General features: G+C 33.8%; 2 protein-coding genes across 2 annotated transcripts; both read right to left on the bottom strand.

Moving 5' to 3' along the window:
- Positions 1-10,223: 10,223 nt before the first annotated feature.
- LOC126704282 (uncharacterized) lies at positions 10,224-10,721 on the bottom strand. The gene has a single exon (XM_050403556.1). The coding sequence runs from the start codon at positions 10,719-10,721 to the stop codon at positions 10,224-10,226; it is 498 nt and encodes a 165-aa protein (XP_050259513.1).
- A 13,341-nt stretch (positions 10,722-24,062) lies between these two features.
- LOC126718312 (UDP-glycosyltransferase 92A1-like) lies at positions 24,063-25,845 on the bottom strand. The gene has a single exon (XM_050420446.1). It carries the CDS (start codon positions 25,770-25,772, stop codon positions 24,285-24,287), a length of 1,488 nt encoding a protein of 495 aa, XP_050276403.1. The 5' UTR covers positions 25,773-25,845; the 3' UTR covers positions 24,063-24,284.
- Between the last annotated feature and the right edge of the window lie 685 nt (positions 25,846-26,530).

Genomic DNA, 26,530 nt, shown 5'->3' on the forward strand with positions numbered 1-26,530 from the left:
TTTTAGCCGCAGTGATAATTACAAACTATGTGTCTGGGACACAGCTAAAATCATGTTTTAAAAAACTTGATTTCAAATGTATCGTGAAATTTAAAACATGATTTTAGCTATGAAAATAGTGAGTCCCACTAATGGTTATGTTGTTTGGCACCTGTTTTCACAAAACAGTTTTTAAAAAATTCTTCATGTTGTTCATAAAAAACAAAAACAAAACAAAACAGGTTTTAAAAAATTTTCTAAAAATTTATTGTGCAAAACAGTTTTTTTTTTTGTTTTTTAATAAATTAACACACATTTTTCATTTTCTGTTTTCAATTGCATTTTTTAAATAAAAAGAAACTACTTTTTTCATAATAAATTTTTTTTATAAGATCTCTCTCTCTCTCTCTCAACAAAGACCACTGCGAGACTGTCACCCTCAACCTAGTGTTGTGAGATCACGCCCGGCATCACCGCAACCAAGACTACCATGATATGGGTTTTCCCTCTCCTCAGATCTAGGTTTAATGTCCTTGTTGTTAGGTCAATATCCTAGTTTTTTTTTTCTAAAGGAATAAGTATTAAAGTAAGTTTAAAAATTGACTGGTGTGTCCATGGTATCCAAGATTTAAATTATTGCGAGCTTATCTTGATTCCCCCGTGAATAAAGTAATTTATGAGATTAATGGAGAATAAAGCCAAGTTCCTCTATTCCTATTTCCTTCATATTGCAGGTTTTCTTTTTTTTCTTTTTTTCCTTTTTTTTTTTTTGAGATGGATATCTTGTAGTTTTTAAAAACTATCTTGTAGTTTTAAAACTAGGCTTGTTTGGACAAGATAAGATTGAAGGACATGCATATGTACGGTACCAAGCAAATTTCCAAGCGATAGGATTGTCTATATATGTCTAAAAAATAACTAAATTATGTTTTTTTTTTTTTTTTTTTTGGGATATTAAGCATTCCATAAAAAAAAATAAAAATAAAAAAAAGGAGAGGAAGGGAATCTTATTCTGAAGGCATATATTCTTTGATTATGTGCTCATTTGGATAGCACTGAACTTTGCCGCGTCTACGTTTTCACTCTTTTTTTTTTTTTTTTTTACATTTTACGCGTTTTGCAGAAAAGAGGGACAAACAACACTGTAGCAGTACTGTTTATGAGACCCACAGCCACTTTATTCATTAAAAAATATTAAAAATAGGTCCTACGGTATTATTTATACATTTAAAAATTATTTTGCTACAGTGTTTTCAGTTTTCAGTTTCAGCAACAATAAGTTCAATCCAAACACACCCATCTACAGCACTAATGTGCGTTTAAATTAACCTTCACTAAAAAAAAAAAAAAAGATTAATTAACCTTTACTGAAGGGTTTATTTGTTTAATTATTTATTGAAATTGACAATAGTGTGAAAGGGTATATAAATAAATAATTGTTTTAAAAAAAGAATAACTAAATAAGCTTTAATGACTATAAAAAAAAAGGATCATGCTAATAAGTGTCCTTAGGGCACTGGTAAGAATCCAGTTAAAGAAAGTTTTTATGGGGGGAAAAAAAAAACAATTAATATTTTGACAGTTTTTTTCATTTCCCATAAAAGTGATATCAAAACTTTCTTTAATTGGATTCTTAACCAGTGCCCTAAGGACACTCGTTAGCATTTCCCTAAAAACAAATGGGATAAAAACGTATTTGGAGCATTTAATTTCAACAACCATTAAGATAATTAAATTAGTTCTTGTCATGTATAATATATATAACTCATTTAATTCAACTAACTAAGTGAATAATGTACATGCTAAAGGTTTTATAGCTGAATTGATACCTCCCCATGTATAAAGTGCTTGGAGGTTTAGAGGGGAAAGGGTTTGAGTTGCGGGATTAACAGCATGTTGTAATTATCTCTAAAAAAAAAAAAAAGTGAATAATGTTCATTACACATAATAAGATACATGTCATCTTACGGGTAATTAGAACCTAAAACTCCAAATATTTTAAAGCTAAACCTTTTTCCCAAATCAAAAGCTAATCCGAACTACTGTATATATTTTAACGATGAAAACAACATAATATAAACGAGTTTATATCTTGTGTAAGACATTGAAATGAGTATTTATTTTGCATTTGTCAATTAGTCACCTACCATTTACGACTCGGCCTCCTTTGGTAGACCAAGAAAGTTGGAGACTTAGCCCACATCCATTTATTAAGGTTATAAAGTCGAAGAAACAGAAATTGTGAGAGACATGTGAACGTGGTAGCCTGACTTATAGAAAAGTTGAACAACTGCAGTCCACCATCTAGAGAAAGGACATGGATTCTATCCACCATATTATTTTACTGGGCATGTTAACATGCATACACATTAAGATGTATTGAACAGAAGTTTAACCGCTAGAGAAATAGTAGCTCATTTAAAAGATAAAAAGTAAAATATCACAACTTTTACTTCAATTTATCAGTTGAGTTCATTTAACACTTACCGTTTATTACTTTAAAAAGTTATGTTAAAAATTGTGTCTATAAGTCAAGATTAATAAATAAATAAAAATTTAAGGAGTTAAATTTTTCCTCCCCACTATCGTTATTAAAAAAAAGAGGTACATAGAAAAACGGCATATGGTGCCTCAATCCCTATCAAAACATAAACAATATCAAGTCAAACTAAAAGTACCCATAAATTTATGTGAAGGCAACCACTGAGTTGTGGTTAGTTCAGGGGTTCGAGAAATATCTAAATGGCTATTACATCACTTATGACGCATGGGCATTGGGGTTTGAATCCACCAAGTCCCCTTCCCCTATTCACCTAACAAAAAAAGAATTATAAAATTTCAAAATTCAAAATAGATTAGTTTTTAATTAATTTGTGAATGAGATTGAATTTGTTAAAGTGATACATTTTTTTTTTTTTTTTTTACAACTTGCTAAAGTGTAAGGTGTGAGAGATGAAATATAAAAGTGTTGGTAGTGATAGGTTCATGTAAAGTGATTATCTACCACTCACAACCTACCATTTCAATAAATTGTGTACAAAGTTGTTTGATGGTTTTACAAATGTTTAAAACTCCCTATTAACTAACTAGTAACTATGCTTACAAAGAAAATGTGAGTTTAATAGTGTAAAAGGTAAAAATCTTTTATAAATACAATAGTTTGAATTCATAGCATCCACTTCATAATAAACATTTTTTATTATTATGTTTAGACATTAGTGAATTTTTTATTATTATGTTTAGACATTAGTGAATTTCATTTTGTGTAGATTGAGTGGGATTCAATCTTAAGTACCTTATTCAATAACAATAATTTTTACCAATTGAGCTAGCTAAGGCTCACAAAGTTTAAGATTAAAATACTTAAAATAAACTATTTTGATCATAATTCATATTACACCTTACAAAAACACAAAACTGTGAAATAATTGTGACAAAAATTGTGTAAAGAAATGTGTTTTTAGCATTTTTCTTTCCCCATCCACGTGCCAGATAAAAGCAAAAAGGTCAAGGGCATGAGAAAAGTGAATGAGAAAATTGAATGAGTGGGTGGTTGCAAAAAAAAAAAAAAAAAAAAAAAAAAAGCAAAAAGTGAATAAGTGGGGTGGCGCCTGCAAAAAAAGAAAGCAATGGAGAATTGGGTGGGTTGATTCATCACAGCTTTTATTTCATTCCATTTTTCGTAGCTCATTTATTTTTATTTTATGATCGCTAGCTTCTATTCTTTTTATAAAAAAATTAAAAAAAAAAATAATAATAATTGTGGGTTCACTTGCAATTGCAGGCCAGAGCCAGAATTTATAGAAGAAATTGTCGAAACCATTTGGAAAATTCCATATGTGGAATCACCTACCAGTACCATTCCACCCCGTCGTCAGAACGATGTTCCTGGTCAAAAAGGTGCTTTGTCGGGTCAAAATGCTATTGCTGAGCGGACCCCCCCCCCCCCCCCCCCCCAACCCCCCTTTTTTTTGTTTAGAAAAAAAAAAAAAAAAATGAATGAATAGTTGAGTTGTGATTTGTGAATGTATTTTACGGCCATGACAAGAATAGGAAAAAGAACCGGATAAAACTCATTAAATTCCTCAATCATGACTCGAAAGATGCTACTACCCACCACTTAAATTACTTATAGGATCTATTGAGCTAAAAATTTAATTATCTGTCATTATAAAAAATTATTTTATTTATTTTACTATATATATTATAAGAGCATTAACATTGAAGAATGCTAATGTCATATCTAAGACCTTTTTGACATTTCATAGCTAAAAAACATTTGCATCAAAAAATGGCATATCTCACTATTACAAAATTTTTTACAATAGTGCTACAATTCAATTCTAAACTTAGAATTGTACTGTAACACTATGCTAAAATATATATATATATATATATTTATTTCACCCTTTAACTAAAAAAAAGTGATGATATGAAAGAAATAATAAAGAAATATTAAAAAAAAAATATTTTAATGAAAAAGTAAAATGATAGAGTTTTTGGATGTAGGATGTATTGTAAAATGATATGGTATAATTGATAAAGTAGTTTTTTGAGATGATAAAATAGGATAGAATAGCATTCTTCAATGCTGATGCTCTAATAGATCTATTTTAACTATAAATATAATAAAATAATATAAACATCAAAATAAAATAAAATATCTACTATAATAAAATAAAATATCTATTATAAACATCACATCCACACACAACCATAGTGTGAATACAAATAAAATAATTTTTTTTTTTACCTTTGAGCTACCGTGTACATTTATATTTAGATATACACTATAACAATGAAGCTAAAAAAAATACCTTTAACTTCATTATTATATGAGTAATTTTTGTATTTTGATAGCTAAAATAGCTGTTAAGCTCTTAAATACAGATGCTCTTATGACTTTCTCGCTTTCCCATGCAAGTCCCATGCAAGTCCCTCTCAAAAAAAAAAAAAAAAAAACTTTCAAGTCCAACTAAAAAAAATACAATAATAAAAAGTCCCTTTTACTATTTCTTCATGCTGTTGCGAATAGTCTTCGTCTTCAAGAGTCAGTGGTCCCGTTTTACGCGAGTTCTTCGTCTTCAACTGGTACAAACAAAGCCGAATCGTCCCTTAAACTCCATTGGCAATTAAGGATTGCAAGTGAATCCCATTCCTCGTCCGGTCGATTCATCCCTCTCCCTCCTTTCGTTCCCTGCTTTATTCATTGTCGTTGCTCATTGTCATCCTCTTTTTCCGAATCTTGATTTCTGTTCTATTTACCAAATTTCTTCTTCTTCTTCTTCTCCTTCGCACATTTCTGTCTTACTCTGTTTTTTCGTCTGTCCTTAATTTGTCTCACTTTCAGTAAACTTTTTTTTTTGGGAGAAGACCATTGTTACTGTTTCTAAGTCAGGGGTCCAATGCCACAGCAAGTATCTATACTCTCTTTTATTAGCTCAAGAAAGACATTTTTTTTTTTTTTTAATGGTAAACTTGGAAGAGTATCGTTCCAACTTGAAATTGAATTACAATAGAGCAAGGAAACAGGTAGAAAACAAGAAGAGAAATTACATCAAATCATCCCTAAGAATCTGATGAATGGGAGGGGGAGTGACACCCTTCCATATCTGAGTTTGGCCCGAGAGTTTAGCTTCCTTGACTAATGCATGAGCTGCTCTGTTGCCGTCCCTTTCCAAGTGCATGAAGGAATAACAAGAGAAGGAGTGCGAAGAAGACTTGATATCATGAAGGATATGAGTATGACCAACCTCACCACCTAAGTCTCCTGAGGTTAGAGCTTGAATCACTGATAAAGTGTCTGACTCAAAGATGGCACGAGAAATCTGCATCTCTGAAGTGAAAAGGACTCCCTGGGGAAGGGCAAATGCCTCAGTCACCTTGGCAGAAAAGTCTGATGGGAGGGGTTTGCTTAGAGCCCCGATGGGGTTACCTGAGCAGTCTCTGATGATTACCCCCTATGCAAGAGTTCCTCCCATTATCTGAAGTTGCTCCATCAAAAAAGACAGTTTCTTGGATTGGTTTTTTTTAGTCTGTCAGTTGTTAAAATTAAGAACATGCACTTTTTAAGTATGATGATTGCATAATTTATATATGTTGGTTAGAGAGATTGTCATCTTATTATTTTGTTACTGCTATTAAGAAGTAGTTCTTTGGGATCCACCCCTCCCTCCCTTTGTGAAAATATGCAACACTTCCTTCCACCTATATGCTAACTTGATCTTTAAGGGGACTACCAATTTTATAGTTATCATCATCTATATCACGTGACTCATTGCATGATCCATATATATGGAAGGAGATGTGGAAGTTATTTAGAGTTCTGTTTCTTTCATCGTTTTGTACATTAATTAATTGCAACATTATTATAATCTTTAGCAGAAGTTGAAAAAAATAGCTCATGCATTTGATGGAGTGAGTGCTTGCTTGGTAGTTGGTACTCTTATCAATCATTCAAACAAAGCTTTTTAAAACAAGTTAAGGTCTATAAAATTAGCAAATTGGGGCATCTATCCAAACATAATGTGTCTATTTGGGATCCGTTTATTTTGCTGAAACTGAAAACTTTTTACTGAAAGTATTGTAGATAAAGGTAAAATTTAGCTGAAATAATGCAGTAGAATTTATGAATAGTACCAAAAAGTGCAGTGAGACCCATGAATAGTTGGTACTCTTATCAATCATTCAAACAAAGCTTTTTAAAACAAGTTCAGGTCTATAAAATTAGCAAATTGGGGCATCTATCCAAACATAATGTGTCTGTTTGGGATCCGTTTATTTTGCTGAAACTGAAAACTTTTTACTGAAAGTATTGTAGATAAAGGTAAAATTTAGCTGAAATAATGCAGTGGAATTTATGAATAGTACCAAAAAGTGCAGTGAGACCCATGAATAGTAGCAAAAATAAACTAAATAGTAAAATAAGTTGGCAAAAATAATCTATATCAAATGCACACTATATATATATATATAAATATATTTTATTTTATCATTTCAATTTGTGAAATCTAGGATCCAACTTCTTGTGGATGAGATTTGTTTTCATATGTGAGGTGGTAAATTAGCAAACCTTAGAAAGGATTTCTTTTTTTTCAATACGAGTAATGGTGAAATTAAGAAGGTAGTCAAATTTCATGAATTAGATTGCAAACAGCATAATCAAAACTTATTTTCTATACTGATAAATACATTAACATTGGCTATTTGAGCTTAAGCCAAAAAAATAAATAATTTTGTAACTCCATACAATTACTATTAATGTTCCCATTAAATTTCTAAGGTATAGCCAATTATGTACCTTGTTTACAAGGCATAGCAAGTGAAAGCACAGTAATATTATCACAAATTGTTTTGAAAATTCGACTGGTAGTTAATCTATGTTATACACATCAAGAATTAAATTTTCTACAAATCCACAAAGGAAAAAAATAAATAAATAATCATACAAAGATCTAAAATGAACCAATAAGTGATACAAAGCATAAAAATTAGACATTTGGGAAAATTGTTTTTATTAAAAAAAATCTTGAAAATATAAATCAGAATTGAACAATTTAACTTCATTAGCTCTGAAAACTCCGAAAAATTCACAAGAACAATAGAAAAACAATATTCCACCATTTACAAACTAAAACAATCAAACCTTTAAAATTAGCCATACAAAGTGCAAATGAAAGAGTTATTTTGTAATTTATGCTTAAATGTTTCTATTGTGTCATAGGTTGTTTTCTTGATATATTAAATCATCATTCTCCATAGACACTGCCTACTTCACAAAGAATCCTACTGGTTTGGCATTTTAAAAAAAATTATGAATCAAAACACTTGTAATTAAGACAAACCAAGAGATACACATACAGTCAAAGTTTGGCCAAATTAAGTTATAACAAAGACTAATCTCACACACTACACAATTAACACCAAGAATACAATAATAGTTGTAGAAAGCTGTTTATAGAACTTACACACGATAAAAAAACTATCACACAAAAATCATATGTATAGACAATTTTCATAGACTTAAACAATGGAATTTGAATGGATTACTCATTAATAACTGCGAAAAATTAATAATCTCTAAGAATTATTGAGCAAAATAATAACATGATGAGTTTATGACTTTTATAATTGAAAATAATAACATGATAAGTTTATGACTTTTATAATTGAGCAAAACATGCATATTTCTCTTACATTTTTCACAAATGCACAAGATTTCCTAATTCAGGAGGCTGAACTCCAATTAGACTGAGATCCTTTAGCTAGCTGTCATACCAAATAAAAAAAATATATGAAACAATAATATAAAATATTTGTTTTAAAAAAAAAATCACCAAATTGAAAACAAAATTAATAAAGGAAGAAGCAGAAAGAGTTGTATAAAAGGAAATATTTTACTTGACATGGTTAATAAAGCTTTGGAAGGTTTTTTTTTTTTTTTTCCAAAGCATCAAAACATTTCTAGAAACTGAAGACGTCATATCATTATGGATTATCTCTCTCTCTCTCTCTCTCTCACAGAAATATTTTGCTGTCTATTTTATTAACAAAGAATCCTTCGAAGTTGATCCCCATCTTTATGTTTGGGTACAGAGGATTGCACATACGTGGCCATGCACCCCTTATAGGACACTCAAGTAGAGTGCTACATAAGAGAAAGGAAAAATCCTACCAAATCCTAACCCATTCCTTAATAAGAAAACATGGCTTAAATTATAATAAATACCATTGTTGCCAAGGAAAGAAAAAATTTTCAAAAACAAACAATTGTAATAACAAAGTGTTTAAACCCTAGATGAAATTGTGAATGGTTCTTATAATTAGCAAAATTATCTTTTAAAATAAAAGGATAGTTAAACTAGCTTAAAGAGTTTAAAATGAAACATAAGAGCCTCTAGTTTACAGTCATATACATTTCCATATAATATGTATTGAATTTTTTTGTTCATAGTAGTTGTATAACTTCAAAAGTACTGGGGTTCACAAGAACTTTATTGAATACAACAATGTATTTTATGCAAGTTGATTAATCCAGAAACCAAAAAGAAGAGGAAAAGGAGAAGATACTCCTTCGATAGCCATACTCATTGAGTGTATTAAATAGATTTACATGAACTTTAATATCAACTCAAACTTTCCATGCAGAGGTGATTCTTAGCGACCCAAGTAATGATACAGGAAAGGAGCAAAAGGAGCTATATAAATTTCCATATAATGTTGCCTAATATCCAAAACCAGAATGCATCCGAAGCAACAACCAATTAAATGCCACTAATCAAAAAGGGATATATTTGACTTAACATGATTACTAAAGCTTTGGAGGATTTTTCTTTTGAAAAAAAAAAAAAAAAAAAGCATCACAACACTTCTAGAAACTGAAGAGCTTATATCATTATGGATAAAACTCTCTTTAGCAATAGTTTTCTCTGTCCTTGAGATTAAACAAAGTTCTTCCTTTAGAGTGCTGCATAAGTGAAAAGACAATCCAGCCAAATCCTAACACATGCAATAATAGGACATGCATGGTTTGAAGTCTAAAAAGTACCATTGTTGGCTAGGAAAATAACAATTTTCAAGAACAAAAAAAAAAAAAAAAAAAAAATTGTAATAACAATGTGTTTAAACCCCAGATAAAATTGTGAATGGTTCTTAAGTTCTTATGATTATCAAAATTATCTTTTAAAATAAAAGAATATGCAAGCTCTTCCTATGGGAAATGTTAAATTAACTCAGAATCTAACCTTGCTTAAAGAGTTTAGGAAGAAACATAAAAGCCTTTAGCTTATAGTATTATATATTTTCATATAATCTAAATATAGAATTTTTTTTGTTCATAGTACAAGCTAGAATTGGTTCTATTCAAAAGTGTGTCATGCAATTTCAACGTAAAATTGAACATATGGATCTCAAATTTTTTACAAATTGCTTAATGCATGGTTTTTTTTTTTTTTTTTTTTTGATAGGCTTAAAGTATGATAATTAAGCTCAAACTGCAAGGCATATGCATCCAATTTCTAAAATTAAAAAAAATAAAAAATAAAAAAATAAATTTAATATCTTTGGAAGGTATCCAAACATTGATCAAGATGTACTTAATGCCTAAGAATTAAAAAAATATATATATTATTAACAATTATTACAACATGTAATCCCCCAAACGGAAAACTGGGGGTAGGAACAAACAAGAAATGATTTTTTTTTTTTTTTTTTTTTTTTTTGAGAAAGAAGACAAAGACGTTTTATTAAGGCAGGCTAGATAGATCTGCTTGGAAAACTGATACAAGGTCTGGTGGGATGTCACCCATCCAAACGGTCATAACAGGTAGAACTTTTGCCTTACGAGCTAGGGAGTGGGCCAGCTTATTACACTGGCGCCGTACCCAAGATACAGAAAAAGTTGTAAAAAACGAACTGAGGAATAAAATATCGTTTATAAGATGACCGTGCTGTGCTAAACTTCTACCTCTGTTTTTCAAAGCTTTAAACAGAGATTCATTGTCGCCTTTCAGAACGATGTCTTCCAAACTGAGTTCCAGTGCAAGCTCCATCGCTCTCCATGCTGCAAGTGCTTCAGTCTCGATCACAGTGGCTGGCAAAGGGATTTGTTGCGTCAGTGAGACCAGTGCGTGACCTTCACTATTCCGTATTACAATTCCCAGTCCAGCTGTATTGTCTTCAACGAATGTTGTCGTGTCGTAATTAATCTTGTATCGTTGAGCTTCCGACGAAGACCAGGCCATCTGATGTTGACCCCGGTGCAGAGATGGATTCACTGAAGGTGCGAGAGCTTCGAGTTGTCTTTCCCGAGCATGCTCTGTTATTTTGTCTAAGGGCAGAGCTATTTTGCCGAGGCGGAGATTGTTGCCGCGATTCCACAGGTTCTATATGACAAGAGAGAATAGTTCCGGGTCCTTATTACCTGCAAAAACAAAACCCATAACGTCAGTGAAATTTCTGCTACCCTTGAGTGCTTCATGATTCCATAAGGAACTCAGCACTGGGCAGCCATACAGAGTGTGGACCGTGTCTTCTTGGTGCACTTTGCAGATATCACACAAACCATCAGAGGTGATTTTACGGTGAGCCAGGTTCACTTTAGTGGGTAAGGAATTTAAGCATGCACGCCAGATCAGGTTTTTAACCTTATTTGGCACCTCCAAACTCCATATTTTACTCCAGAGAGGTTTCACGGCTTCAGCATTCGAGGGTCCTGGCTGTTGGTGCGTGTTTGCTTTTAATAAGAACCTGTACCCCGATTTAACAAAGTATTCTCCATCCGGATTAAAAGGCCAAATCAGGACATCTTCTTGAATGGAGCGACACAGAGGAATATTCTTAATGGTAGCTGCTTCAAAGTCATAGAAGAGCCGGTCAAGCATATCATCTTTCCACGTTCTGTTTAATGGGTCAATCAAGTCACTCACCCAGACAGTACCATCCCCATCCGGTTTTGGTGTTAAAATTCTGGGTTTGTGTTTCACAGGGAGCCAATTATCTCCCCACACCCGTATTGAAGTTCCCGTACCTATTCTCCACACCGCTCCATGTTTTATTACCTCCCTTCCTTTTAATATGCTTTTCCAAGCATATGAAGCATTACTTGGGGATCTTGCTTCCATCACAGAGGTATTTGGAAAAAACTTGGCTTTGAAAACCTTGTAGAACAATGATTGGGTGTCATGCAGAAGTCTCCATGTTTGTTTTGCCAAGAGTGCATCATTAAACATGGCTAAATCTTTGAAACCCATGCCTCCTTGTGATTTAGGCTTACATAATTCCGACCATTTCACCCAATGAATCTTTTGATTATCACCTCTTTGACCCTAAAAAAATTTGCGAATTAAAGCCTCAATCTCATTGCACAAAGTGAGTGGTAACTTAAAACAAGACATGGTGTAAGTGGGGAGAGCTTGTGCAACAGCTTTAATAAGAATTTCTCTACCTGCTTGAGATAAGAGCTTCAACTCCCATCCTTGTAGTTTCTTCCAAATTTGTTGCTTTATGTGGGTGAAGCTCTCAGTCTTGTTTCTACCCACCAGGGAGGGGGGACCCAAATACTTTTCATATTGTTGAACTACCGTTACTCCAAGCATATCCTTGATCCTATCTTGTATATCAGTATTGGTGGACTTGCTAAAAAAGAGTGTGGTTTTAGCTCGGTTATTTTTTGACCAGAGGCACGCTCGTATTTAGCAAGAATGTTCAACAAAGTTTGGCATTCATTCTCCGTAGCCCTACAAAAGATTAAGCTATCATCTGCAAAAAGTAAATGGGTAAGTTTAGGACCATTACGGCTGATTGATACTCCGTGAATATCACCATGTGTTACTGCTTTATTTATCAATCCATGCAGCCCCTCTGTGCACATGAGGAAAATTTATGGGGATAAGGGATCTCCTTGTCTAAGACCCCTTGATGGTGTGATGTGACCGTGGGGTTCCCCATTTATCAACACCGAATATGAAGCCGTAGTAATGCATGCCATCATCAGTTTCACCCATCTCTCTTGGAAACCCATTTTCACCAAGACTTTCTCCATAAAAGACCACTCTACCCTGTCATATGCCTTACTCATATCGAGCTTCAAGGCCATAAATCCTATCTTCCCTTCATTATGATTTCTCATGTAGTGCAGTGTTTCAAAGGCCACCAGAATGTTATTTGAAATCAAACGATTAGACATAAAAGCACTTTGGTGTTCTGAAATGAGATGAGGCATAATAATTTTCAATCTATTTGCCAGAACTTTGGAGAAAATTCTATAAAGCACATTACTCAAGCTTATTGGCCTAAATTGAGACACATATTCTGGATTCTTAACTTTCGGTATCAAAGTGATAAAAGAGTAGCAAAGTGATTGCGGGAGCACACCACTATTGAGATAGCGCAAAATGGAGTGAGTAACATCAGACCCAATCAAAGACCAATAGTTTTTGTGAAACAGAGGGAGCATACCGTCGAGGCCAGGAGATTTAAGGGGAGCCATCTGCTTTATTGCCACCTCCACCTCTTCAATAGTAAACTCTCTGCCAAGCTGAACATTCATGTCGGGTGTAACCACATATGGGATAACGTCAATCACTTCAGTCAGGTCATTTGGCTCATTGGATGAGAATAGATTCTAGTAGAAATTAAGAATAGTAGTATTCACTTGTTCTTGCCCGCCACACCAGTTACCCGTGGCATCCCGTAACTTGGTAATGTAATTCCGTTGGCGACGTTGTGAAGCTTTGCTGTGAAAGAATTTTCTATTACGGTCACCATCTTTAAGCCACATTACTCTTAAGCGCTAGCCCCCACATCTTTGCTTCCTTATCCAGCAACTGGTTTACTTCCCTTTCTAACAACTTCATAGGGTTGAGTTTCCAGTCCAAGCTGTCTCATTTTCTGCCTGCTTGAGTTGCTTACGCTTTTTTTCAAGGTCTCTTCTAACACTTCCAAAAAATTTTTTACTCCACCGACTCATCTCCCTTCCACACTTATCTATTTTATTGAGAACCCTGGTGTCCCACGGGTCTACAACTCTCTCCCTCCACACGGCCTCAACTGTAGTAGTGCACCCTTCATCCGTGAGCCACATTTGTTCAAATCTAAATGGTTTGTGGAAACTCGAATCCATCCCTTCCGGAGTTATCCACAGCGGTTTGTGGTCAGAGGTTGTAACATCTAGATGGTGGATTTTTCTACCCGGGAATCTAGTGAACCAATCTATGGTGGCTAAACCTCTGTCAAGTCTCTCAAAAACTGTATAATCTGTAAAGTATTTATGCCAAGTGTACAGGAAACCCACATACCCCAAATCCATGAAACTACAATCATCAGAGCATCCCGAAAGAGTTGCATCTGTGAATTTGGCCGGGTTCTTCCCCCTAATTTTTCAGATTGCCGAGTGATCTCATTGAAATCTCCAACACATAACCACGGTGAAGTTCTCCTCATTTTCAAGTTCCTCAGCTTATCCCATAATTCATGTCTTTTTTGGGTGTCTAGTTCACCGTAGAAACCAGTGAATCTCCATTCCTTAGGTGTATTTTTATTAATTGTGGTGTCTATATGGTTCGGGGAGAAAGTTTCAATATCCAGGTTGAAATCTTCCTTCCAAAATAGTGCCAAACCACTTGCTTTATTTCTTCTTGGAACCTCAAACAGATTCTTGAATTGAATTCTTCTTTGCACTTGTTCTAGCCTAGCTTTATCTGTCCATGTTTCGGCTATAAACACAACAGAGGGATCTTTTGCCCACACCAATTCTGCAAGCTGATCAACTGTCAATGGGTTCCCAAGCCCACAACAGTTCCACACTAGGAGACTCATTGCTTCTGGCAGGGCTGTTGAATAGCCTCTGCCAATATCTGAACATTTTCCTTACCAAGCTGAGAAACCACCATTTTCTTGTTGGGTAACCCAGTATGGTCTGCATGGTTGTTTGCTGGCCTCTTTTGTCCCAGAATGTCAAGTGTGTCTGAGGGTGGTACCCCTCCATTTCTGAGTAAAAGTTTCCAGGTTGTAAGGTTGGTTTTGTTTTGTGGAGTTACGTTTAGGATGGAAGTATCAGAGAGAGGTTTGGGTGGTGTAAGTGTCGAGGTAGAATTTTTGGAGGGAGTAGCATGGTATTATGTTGGTATGGTATCATGGGTTAACGTGGGATTAGCTTTTTTTGGAGATATTGTCATGTTGGAGGTATCAGAGAGAGGTTTGGGTGGTGTAAGTGTCGTGGTAGAGTTTTTTGAGGGAATACCATGGTACTGTGTAGATATGGTATTATGGGTTAACGTGGGGTTAGCTTTTTTGTGTGAAGGTATTGTCAGGTTGGAAATATCAAAGAGAGGGATGGGTGACGTTGGTGACGTGGTGGGATATTTGGGATGAAGGGTGGGGTAATGTAAGTCATGGGTATTTTGGAATGACGTAGTATGGATTTTGGTATGAGAGGTGGGGTCATTTGTTTTTGGGATATTATGGGGTGACATGGGTGGGTGATATTTTGGGTTGGGATATTATGGGAGTTATTTTCGGTCAGAGGCAAATCATATTTGCTTAGATCGCAGTCTATATCTTCAAGAACAGTTTGGAAATCATTCATGTGAGTAGAGTGCGGCATAAATTCCGAGTTTGATGGAGACAAGTTTGTAGTGGCCTTACCAGCAAGGGAAGTATCTTTTGCCTGCGGATTTGACACCATTTCCGAGTTTGTACTTTCCATCTCGGGCTGTGTTGCCTTTTCAGACTGGTTTGACTTATCAGCCATCGGCGCGTGACGAGTGGATCGCTGGGAATGTTCTCCGGTCTGCTTGGCTGCCTTCGACGCGTAAAAACCCAAGACTGAGAGCACCGATTTGCTCTTTCCATTAAACGGCGAAGCCTTGATCCAAGATCCATACCGTTTCTCCGATTCAGGTAACGTCGCTTCACTTTCGATCCATAGATCGCAGTCTTTATCACTGTGCGTCAAGCATCCGCACCAGTAACACAGGTTAGGGAGTCGTTCGTATTTGAAAGTGACCCATTGTTCCCTACTGTCATCAAAGGCTATCACACGTCCCCTGCACAGGGGCTGAGATATGTCCACTAACACCCGGACCCTCATAAAACTCCCCCCGTCCTCTGTTGGAGCATTCTGCAGGTACAAGAAATGAATTTGAAACTTGGAAACACAAAATCAAAGCGTAAAATTGTTCAACCATAAATGCAAGCCATACTTCAATAAATACCAAAAGGGTACCGAAAATTACGCAGTGAAAATGGTTTTGTTTTGTTTTTATATATATACCTTTTTAAAGCTGCAGAGGCCTAGTGATTGGCCCTGAATGCATTCCCGCCAGCTCCACACAAACAGAGAGAGAGAGAGAGAGAGAGAGAGAGTGTGTGTGTGTGTGTGTGTGTTAAACTTAGTAACATGCATGTATAACACTATCAGAATAATAAAGCTGACCTCAATAACATGCATGTATAAAAATAAAACAAGGGAATTTGTATGGATTACTCATTAACAACGGCGAAAAATTAATAATCTCTAAGAATTATTGAGAAAAATAATAACATAATGAGTTTATGACTTTTATAATTGAAAATAATAACATGATGAGTTTATGACTTTTATAATTGAGCAAAACATGCATATTTCTCTTACATTTTTCACAAATGAGCAAGATTTCCTAATTCAGCAGGCTGAGCTCCAATTAGACTGAGATCCTTTAGCTAGCTGTCATACCAGATAAAAAAAATATATGAAACAATAATATAAAATATTTGTTTTAAAAAAAAAAATCACCAAATTGAAAACAAAATTAAATGGAAGAGAGATATAAAATACCAAAGGTTACTAATTTTTTAATATTGTTAAAAAATGAATTAATATGTTGTAGGCTCCAGATTAATAGAAGAAGGGAAAAACAAAGTATGATGAATATATACTATTGGTTTTACTCATCCCAATTTGGTTGCTCTACATCCCAAATTCCAAAGCAAACACTATCAGAAAATAAAGTTGACCTTAATAACATGCATGTATAAAAATAAATATTCAACAACCACTCCATATTTCTTCATCAAATGTTTAACGGAACTAAAATAAAATGATAATGAATCTTTTAAAAATCAATCAACCCATAGACTCCATATTTCTTCACCAGATATTTAATAAAAAATGAAGCAACAGAACTAAAGGAGAATGATAAATTAGTCTTTAAGAAATCAATCAACCCATAGAGAAGAGAACGGAACTATAAAAGAAAGATAAATCAGTCTTAAAAAAAAAATCAATCAAGACATAGAGAAGAGAACTTTAGAAAGAGATAAATGTATTGTGATTAGTTGAGAATGCTGAACCACAGAACAGTAAAAAGTTTTATCTGATCTTCCACTCTTCTCTCTCAACCTCCAAGAAACCCATACGCATCAACAATCTCCACCAACAATTTCAAATTTCAAGAAAAGCACATAACCCACGGCCATCCTTTAAACCGTACAATCCTCTACCCCTACACACTTACAACCCTCTGTCTTTGAGACTTATCTCCCCAAATATGTACGGATTGCAACAGAACCACACACGTACTCAACTAAGCTTATCTCTCTGTCAGAGTCTGCCAGAAGAAGAACAAAAATTTTTCCACTTTTGCCCGCCAGACCTGCTTTTCTTTTCCAGGTAAAATCGTTTGGTGAACTATAAGAGATATAGAAGAGATGTGGCCGTGGGTTATGTGCTTTTCTTTTAATTAAGCCCATATAAGCCCAATTAAAACAATGATAAGCCCAAATAAAACAATGATAAGATAAAGACAAAGCAGTAGAGTGTAGGGCTATTCAGGATCCGACTGGCAAGAGAGTGGGTTTGAGAGAGGCAAGGAAGAAAGACATATTTGGTGCTACAAAAATCTTAAGAGCGTTAGGGTTTTCTATAGATTTTATTTTATATATACTCTAATACCAAAACAACGTGTTTTGGATCTAACATTAAGTTTAATATTAGTTCCAAAACTACGCCGTTTTGGTATTTAGCTTAAAAAAAAAAAAAAAAAAAAAAAAAAAAAAAAAAAAAAAAAAACAACAACAACAACAACAACAACAACCAAAAAAAACAAAACAAAACGACAGCATCATAATTTTAAACCCTAGAATTATTTAGATACGCACCTCCTTACTCTCTCATCAGCCGCCCAAGCCCCAAACTCTCCCTCTCCCATAAATGTCTACCTCTTCTCTCTTTCTCTCTCCTCACTTCTCTGCCTTCACCTCCACTGCTTGCTACTTGCTACCACCGTATTCTGCTCCTTAATATCACAATTCTTGGAGTGTCACTCTTTCCTCTGTCATTTTCGCTATTCTCAGGAAGTTGTATAGAAGATTTCGAATTTTGATGCTCCTCCTTACAATGCTTTCTTTGAGGTTTGTTTATGTATTTTATTTTCAATGGTTTTGAATGATCTTTTATGGATTCAGTTTAGTTTAGTTTAGTTTAGTTTTTTTTTTTTTTTTTAAATGGGTTTTTTGTGGATTCAGTTTATTTTATTTTATTTTTTTAAAATGGGCTTTTTTGTGATTTGAAATAAGACATTTTTGAGAGAAAGATTGTGAATTTGTTTGTGTTTGTGTTTTCTTTTGTTTCTTTTTTCTTTTTATGGTATATTTGGCTTTTTGAATGATTATGATGGGGTTTGAATTGTTAACTACATTGTGTTTGATTTTGGGCAGTGATTGATGAAACCAGATTTTTATATAGTTAATAGATATGGATTCAGTTTAGTTTAGTTTTTTTTTTTTTTTTTTTTTTTTTTTTTTTTTTAAATGGGTTTTTTGTGATTTGAAATAAGATATTTTTGAGAGAAAGATTGTGAATTTGTTTGTGTTTGTGCGTTTTCTTTTGTTTCCTTTTTCTTTTTATGGTATATTTGGCTTTTTGAATGATTATGATGGGGTTTGAGTCGTTAACTACATTGTGTTTGATTTTGGGCAGTGATTGATGAAACCAAAAATTCCTGAGCCGATCTGGTCCTCTCATCCTGAAATGGTAGAGAGAAAAGATAGAGAAGAGATACAGAGAGTTCTTCCTGAGAGAAAAGAGAGAAAGAAGATATCCGAAGAGTTCCAGATCACCTTTGGCCTCTCTCCCTTTTCATTGTTATATGCCTCTGTCCATTTTATTGTTTTATATATTCAGCCAAAACACATCGTTTAGCCCTCCACAAACAAACAAAAAAGAAGGACTCACGAAACCAAAATCATTGTAGATGGCATAGACGCTTTTTATATAGTTAATAGATATATATATATATATATATATAGGAAAAAGACTGTATGGCTTAAATTAAATAAAGTTGGCACTATCGAGGTGGTGTGGTCTAGTGGTGTTAGGTGATACACAAAGAGCTACGCCAAGGGTGAGGTCCCATGTTCGAGTTCGAATATGGACTTACGTGGGGTTGCCTTCCTTGGCAGCCTAGGATCGCTAGTGCCCCTCGTGGGGCTGGGGAAGCTATGGCTCACTAGTCCCCCTGCACCCCAGCAGGGCCTGGACCTTGGCGGGTAAGGTACTATTATGGTTAGGCCTAGGTAGGATTGCCACGTTGGTCGCCCCCCTTACCCATTTTTTTATTCAGCAAAAAAAAATAATAATTAAATTAAATAAAGTTGGCTAAATCAGCCTAAAGTACAAAAGAAATTGGTGGTGGAACATCCTCCATCCACGTACACAATTAAATTAGAGATATGTAAAACATATCGAGCAAAACTATGAGCAACTTTATTACCTTCTCTCTTAATCTGTGTTAGGGTCATATTTTATATGTAATTGGCTAATCCTTTGAGAAAACACACTTTACTTATAATTGGATAGATCTAAGTTGGGTTCAATACTTCAAGAAATATGTTGTTCAAACATATCAAGTGTTAGTATTAAAAACATGAAGATTGAACCAAAAAACAAATGAAGAAAAACTATTTTATTAAAAGTCGACAGATAGCTCGATAGATAGCTGCTATCAAAACTAAAAGGGAAGCTTGACACAAACTCAATCTATCGAGAATTATGATTTCAGAATTCTGGATCTAAAATTTGGCCCAAGTTGATGTATTTGTTTAGGGTTTCTTTTCTCGCAACCCTAGACATATATAAAGCTTATTTTCAAGAACTGTCATACACGGATACAAAGACCAAGAATTTATTTTTCTCTATGAGAAGTTACTGCGTATGTATGCCATAGGGTTTTATAATCAAGTGCTTCTTGATCTTTTTTCATTTATGAAATGAAAAACTTTACAGCCAACAACAATCATTCAAGTTGCTGAAGTTAGTCACGTATTAGGATTCGTGCAAAGAAGTTAGTCACAAATTGGAGATTTGTGCATCAAAGGAAAGAAGGCTACTACAAGATCAAGTCCAATTGGGTATTGGAGTGAAATTTCAACTGTAGGTTGGTATTTTTGGATAGACTAGGGTAGTGGTAAGATTTTTCATACTTGTAACCGTTTAATTTTTGATTAGTGGATTATTAGGAGTGATGACCTCAAATTCACCCAATGAGATTTTTGCCTTACGAGAGGTTTTTCCCATTTATCAAAAAATCACCGTATTAATTTATTTTCCTTTGCATATTAGTTTATTTGGTGATTTGTTGACGCCTTCACGATTTGCATGTAATTTGACCATATTAATCAACTTGGGTAATTGAATTAATTAACTGGAGTCAATCTATCTTAACCCAGCAGTCTGAGAGTAATGTAATTGATTAAAAGACATAGAACAGAGACGAACATCTTCAATATTAAAAGACGTAGTATGTACTTGATTAAGTGTGAATTTGTATATTGAGGATGTCTTTAACGCACATGTATTGATAATGATATTCAATACTTATTACTTATTAGGTTCATCTAACTGGATTGATATATTTCTTTTGAGGTATTGTGTAAATGTGGTTAATGCCTTTTCTAATTATAACAAATTAATAGTTTTAGAACTAATTTAATAATGTCATGTCCCTTGATATTGTAGCATAACACATTTTCTGTTTTCCTATCCTTACCATTGTTATTGATACCAGTGGCGGAGTTAGGATTTTAGTTTAGGGGGGGCAAGGTTTAAAGACAATATTAAACTAAAATAACCTTAAAAAAACTAATCAATATTAATAACCTAATAGATAAACAATTGTAAATAACTATAATTGTTATACAAAATTTAATATAAGTATAAACTATAGTTTATTTTTTCATAACAAATTTAATTTGCTCAACAGTATTTGACGTTTTATATTTTTAAACTGTTGCATAGTCACTAATAATCAAAGTAAAAAAGTATAGCAAGAAGCCAATAACCTGTTTCTCAAAAAAAAAAAAAAAAAAAAAAAGAAGAAGAAGCCAATAACCTGTAAAATTGGAAACTAAAAAGTCAAGCAGGAGAAAAAATGGATAGTGGACGTTTGAGAATTTCAATACCGTACTGGGACATTAGTTAGTTTATCTTTTCTATATAAAAATAATAATAATAGAGTGTAAAATTTAAGACCACCATCATTGCGGTGAAAAAAAACCCAAAAATAATAATAAAAAATAAGAAGGATAACAGAAGAAAATTGAGTTAAACAGTAAAGTGTCATATATGGTGAGCTATAAATTTGGACAATATAATAAAAGCTTAAAAGAGAAAATAAGTAGTTGGGCAAAGCATTTTGTTTTACGTGGGATGATCTATGCAGCTTTTTCCCTTTTTCTTGTTTTTCTATAACAAGATATTTTGTTTTCTTGAATTTTTTTCCTATGTTGGGCAAAGCATCTAAGAAAGGAACCTAAATACTATAATCTAGGGGACTTTTCAAGAGGAGTCAGGGGGCAGTTGCACCCCCCCGGGCTTCGCCCCTGACTGATACTGTTCTGTTCCGGCCAAAATGGTTGGAATTTTTCATACCAGTATGCAAACTGGTACTAGAATACCCCACGTTTCACCTCAAGTCAGATTTCGGGCTGTTTTGGGCCATTCTGGTCATTCCAGACAATTTCGGCCGAGATGTAAATTCCGGCCGATACAGGATTTGGCCTATTATTAAAAAAAAAAAAAGTAAAGGTCCAAACGATGCAGGCCCGCCGTTTGCCTGAATGAACCAAGTGTCCCAACCCACTTCTTCTTCTTCTTTATCTACTTCTTCTTCTCAGTTTTGTATCCACTGGTTAGTGGGACTGCTCTTTTGTTCTTTTATTTTCTATTGTCTTGACTCTAGAGGGTCTTGGTGTCTTCTAGAGTCTAGTTCTATTCTATCATCTTTTATTGATTTCAAATTTCAACTTTTCTAAGCCCATCACGTGAGTAACTTTGGAAATGACAAAGAAAGTTAAAAAAAAAATCCAAAAGCAAATGTGAGTCAAAGGTATTATTTTTATTTTTCTCATTGTGTACAATGGTTTATAACTTTATATTAATATTAATTTTTTTTAAAAAAAATATTATTATTAGAAAAATGTTATATTGATAACATTTTCACAATACTTACACAATAAATTGTAAATAATAGAATGATATTAGCTGTTATTGGTAAACAAAAAAGTAATTTTAATTCTAAGTTTAAATTAAAACTAATAACAACTAGACATTTATGATTTGTTGTAAAAATATTATAAACGTAACACTTATTTTATTATTATAGTTTTAAGATTCATATACTAATTAAAATGTTAAGAACTTTTGTGCTTTGACTTTCACATTTATTGTATTTTTTAGGATTATCCAGAATGTGAATTTTATTTGTAGACAATTATAAATAAATATATTTTTTTAATTTTACTTTATTTAATTTAAAAAATTAATTAAATTCATTTTTTTTTATATAATAGTAACACTTCTTTAAATTGAAACTTTTATGTTGTATACGTGTGTGTTCATATATATGTATATATTTTAGGAACTCCGAAACACCTTAAAACGGTATGCCGAAATAGGCCGGTACCGAAATATTCTGTTCCACTAAACAAACCAAAACGGGGTCTAAAACAAAATTAATAACATTGGTCCTTACTACTCCCTTTAAGGCATCCATTAGATTTTTTTTTTTTTTTTTTTTTTTTTTTTAAAATATCAAAGGTTAAAGACTGTAGAATTTTTGTGACAATTCTTGGAAAAAAAAAAACATTTTTAAATGGTATACTGATATTGAAAGTGACAATTCATGGCCACCAATTTTCATGTGATTTTGGACCAGGAAAGATCTTGGAGTGAGCTTTGTTATCGAGTCTTCTTCGATTAAAGCTTTTATATAATTTGGGCTTGTTTGAGCTGATTCAATATTTTGGTGGCTGTATGGTATCTTTTCAGCTTCTTTTGGGCTTTCAAGCCCAGTTCTTCTTTTTGGTCACTTTAGGTTGTGAACTTGTGATTGTGAGGGACGGGATGTGTGGGCAATCACTGTTTCATTGTTCCATGTGCTTTTAGCCTCTCGAGTCTCAAGTTGTTTTGAGTATTTTATTTAGTAGGTTAGGTATCCTCTATAATGAAGTTAATGATTTAATCTCTTTGTCCATTCTAGGGAACAGTATTGCTTGTGTGAGGTCCATCTATTGTGAGAGACCCGCTATATAGAACCGAAACATGAAATAATTATTGTTAGTTTAGGACATGCATGTCCTATATATATCTTAAAGTATGTTTTAGAACTTTTATTTTTATTTTTAATAATTTTATAGTTACAACTTACAAAATAAGGATTTGAACCCTAATTTTTCTAATAAAATAAAGTAACTAATGTCATTAAGTTACAAAACTCTTTGCCAAAGTTTTAGGCTTTACTTTATATCTTTGTGTTTGTCGTTATAATGTAATAATCATAAAAATGAGCATTGAAAATAGTTTCTAGATAATATAAAGAAAAGAGAATGGGTTGACATGATCACTCATGAGTTAAATTTTAAAGATATACAACTATCAAACTTTGACAAGCATTCACTTTAGTTTGTCATATATTCTTGTGGTAAGATTTTATTTGGACTTGTTTATTGATGTGGTTCTAGACCAATTTCGTGACATCTTGGTTATGGATAAAGATGTGTATAAGTCTGATTTGGGTTGAGTTCGGAGTGTTTTTCAACCTACCTAACTTTATGATAGCTCTAAAGGCCAATTTAGCTTGCACAGAACACATTAAGTTGAAATAGATCATTAGGTTGGGGTTATTTTGTTAGGTTTAATATATATAGAAAGGGGGTGTTGATTCAACTATTTAAGCTTATCGTTCAATAAATTATTGCAATTAACACAATCAACAAGAAGTTCTAAGTACAGCAACCCAAACTATTAATATTGTGAATCGGATCAAGTTACTCTAGTATTATGGTGGGATTTTTTTTTTTTTTTTTGGTTCACTAAAATATCATTCGCGTTCATCTAGTTTATTTGATTTTCATTACTTTTATTCAATTCTCTGAGCCGAATTAAAACAATTTTAAGTATTTACTTGAACATTTTTAAAATGTAGAATTTAATTTGGAATTACCTCCAAAATGTTGGAAGTATTTTGTAAGTCTTAGAAGACATTCTAGAACATAAAAAATTCGTTCAATTCTAAGCCTAATTGAAAAAACTTTGGGTGGAATTTGGATAATATAAAATGCAGTAACATTTACTATTAGGCAGCCAAATGAGTGAAAGGCTGAAAGCCTTGAAACATACCCACAGAATTGAACTTGTGCAAGAGCTAGATAAAAATTAAACCTCAAATTGCGCCAAAGCAAATGGCATTGCCATTTTAGAGAGAGATGCAATTTGATCTACTAAATAGAAAACACAAATTAGGACAAGTTTTATTCACTTGGTTATTCTTCTAAATTCTTTTTCCTTCAATCAAAACAGCAACATTCTGTTCCCTCATAGTCTTCTCCCTCATTGATAATGCAGCACTAAAAAATTCATCCATTGCTTTGACAGATGACCCTTTGAAACCTTCCTCATCTTTAATGGCATTCCTGATCATCTCCCTAGCCTCAAAAGCTTTCCTTCTCATTTCCTTCCCTTTCTGTTGTGTCTCATTCATCACCAACTCAATTTTTGCAGCTATATCTTCATGTCTAACCTCATTGCTTTTCCCCCTAGCTACCTCCACACAAACTCCCATCTCTTCCTCCAACAACTTTGCATTGAAGGACTGCTCTGCCGCCAGCGGCCAACCAATCAGCAACACACTATGATTAAGCGCTTCTAGCACAGAATTCCATCCACAGTGTGTTAAAAATGCAGACACAGCCTTATGGGACAAAATTTCAACCTGGGGTGCCCAGTTATACACTAGTATCCCTCTTCTTGATTCTTTGATTCTTTCTTCAAATCCTTTTGGTAGCCATTCTTTTGCCTTGAATTCTGTATTCAATTCAAATCCAATTGGTGGCCTAATCACCCAGATAAAATTCTTGTCACTAGCTTCCAACCCCATAGCCAATTGCATCATTTGTAAGGCAGAGATGGCATTCTGTGACCCAAAAGATACATATAGAACTGACTTCAAAGGTTTAGTATTAAGCCACTCAATGCAAGAATCTAGACTCATACCACCTTCTCTGTTTTCCCTGGATAAAAGAATTGGCCCAATCGGCCATGCAGGGCTTCCAAGTTTACGTTTAAAATACAACAATCCCACCTTATCAAACTCCTCCACAGTGTTAACCAAAATCCCATCAGAGTTCACCCACTCAGGAAGATTCTTGCTTTGAAAAACCGACCAAGCATCAGTACCATCAGCCTCCAATATATTTGTTGGCAGCTGTGTAATATGAACATTTGAAGCTTCTGCAAAGTCAGGCAAAGAAAACTCATCTGAATTCTCCTTCCCGTGAGGCAGGTTCATCCAGAGAGAATAATAACATGCCAATCCATACGCACTACTAACAGTAAAGATTGCATGGAAAACGTTGAGCTCTTTAGCAATGCTGGCAGTCCATCCAAAGAATATGTCGGCAATAATGCAAAGTGGAGGGTTGCCTTGTTCAATGAAGTTTTCAATGAGTTTCTTGAATGATGGTTCTAGAGAAGTGGAGGCTTCAATGAGTTGGATGATGAGATGGTAGGGAAGGACGTTGGTGTTCTCAGTGTCTGGAGGCAGGCCGTGGTCAGAGCTGGAGAAAGGGATTTCAAGGAGGCGAATGGAGGAGTTTGGAGGGAGAGAGGACCTGAGGTTCTTGATGTTGAGAGGGGTGTTAACAAAGGTTATTGTGTAGTTCTTTCTTTGTTCTATTTGGAGGGCCAAGGCTAGGTAAGGTATTATATGGCCTTGTGACATGAATGGGAACATTACTATGTGCTCTTTAGTATTTGCCATTGATCTTGAGGAGTAGGAGAATGATCACTAAGAGTTGTATGCTCTTTGAAGCAAAGTACTAGTTGTGATGAAACTTTAAGTTCTTAGTGAAAACATTAAGCCTGACTTATATAAGATTTATTGACCTTTAGGTTGAGAGGGCAGGTGTTAATATCTTTCAGAATAATCAATAATGCTATTTCCTGTTTGTCATATTGATTTTTAATTCATAATTGTACCGCATTGTTTCAAATTTGCTGTCGTTAGTACTCACTTTCACTTGAAAAATCATGTTGCTGCTCCATCCAACAAATAATTTCCAAATTCAAAATTCAAACAAATGATTTGGTGTTGGAAAGCATTATATGGATGATATTATATTGCAGACAAACATTTGTGAGATGATGCTATTCTAAAGGCTACTCGTAAAAAGGAAAAGCAAAGAAAAAAGAATTCCATTCCCTTTTACAGACCATTCCCGGGCAAGATGAATGCTTTATCAGCAAAGATCAAAAACTTTGGATTATATAAAATATTTCCAATAGAATGGGACTTCTTACCTATAATAAAAAATAAAAAAATGTTGTATAGGGTAGTAATTGACTTTTTCTAAGGATATCAGCAATAATTGATCTAAAAGTTATGGAATAAAATAATATTACCTTGTATCTCTTGATTTTCTATCAATATCTCTTAATTTGCTGTTATAATGTAAGGTTCGACATCATGGTTTCGTGCATAAACATCAAGGTTGTGTTTATTTTATTGAGACCTTTTTT

This window comes from Quercus robur, chromosome 1, assembly GCF_932294415.1.
Source record: "Quercus robur chromosome 1, dhQueRobu3.1, whole genome shotgun sequence".
Taxonomy (NCBI): Eukaryota; Viridiplantae; Streptophyta; class Magnoliopsida; order Fagales; family Fagaceae; genus Quercus; species Quercus robur.

What these genes read in the sequence shown, in the direction of transcription:
- LOC126704282 (XM_050403556.1), bottom strand. Translation starts at nt 10,721, where the DNA reads ATGGCCTGGTCTTCGTCGGAAGCTCAACGATACAAGATTAATTACGAC.
- LOC126718312 (XM_050420446.1), bottom strand. Translation starts at nt 25,772, where the DNA reads ATGGCAAATACTAAAGAGCACATAGTAATGTTCCCATTCATGTCACAA.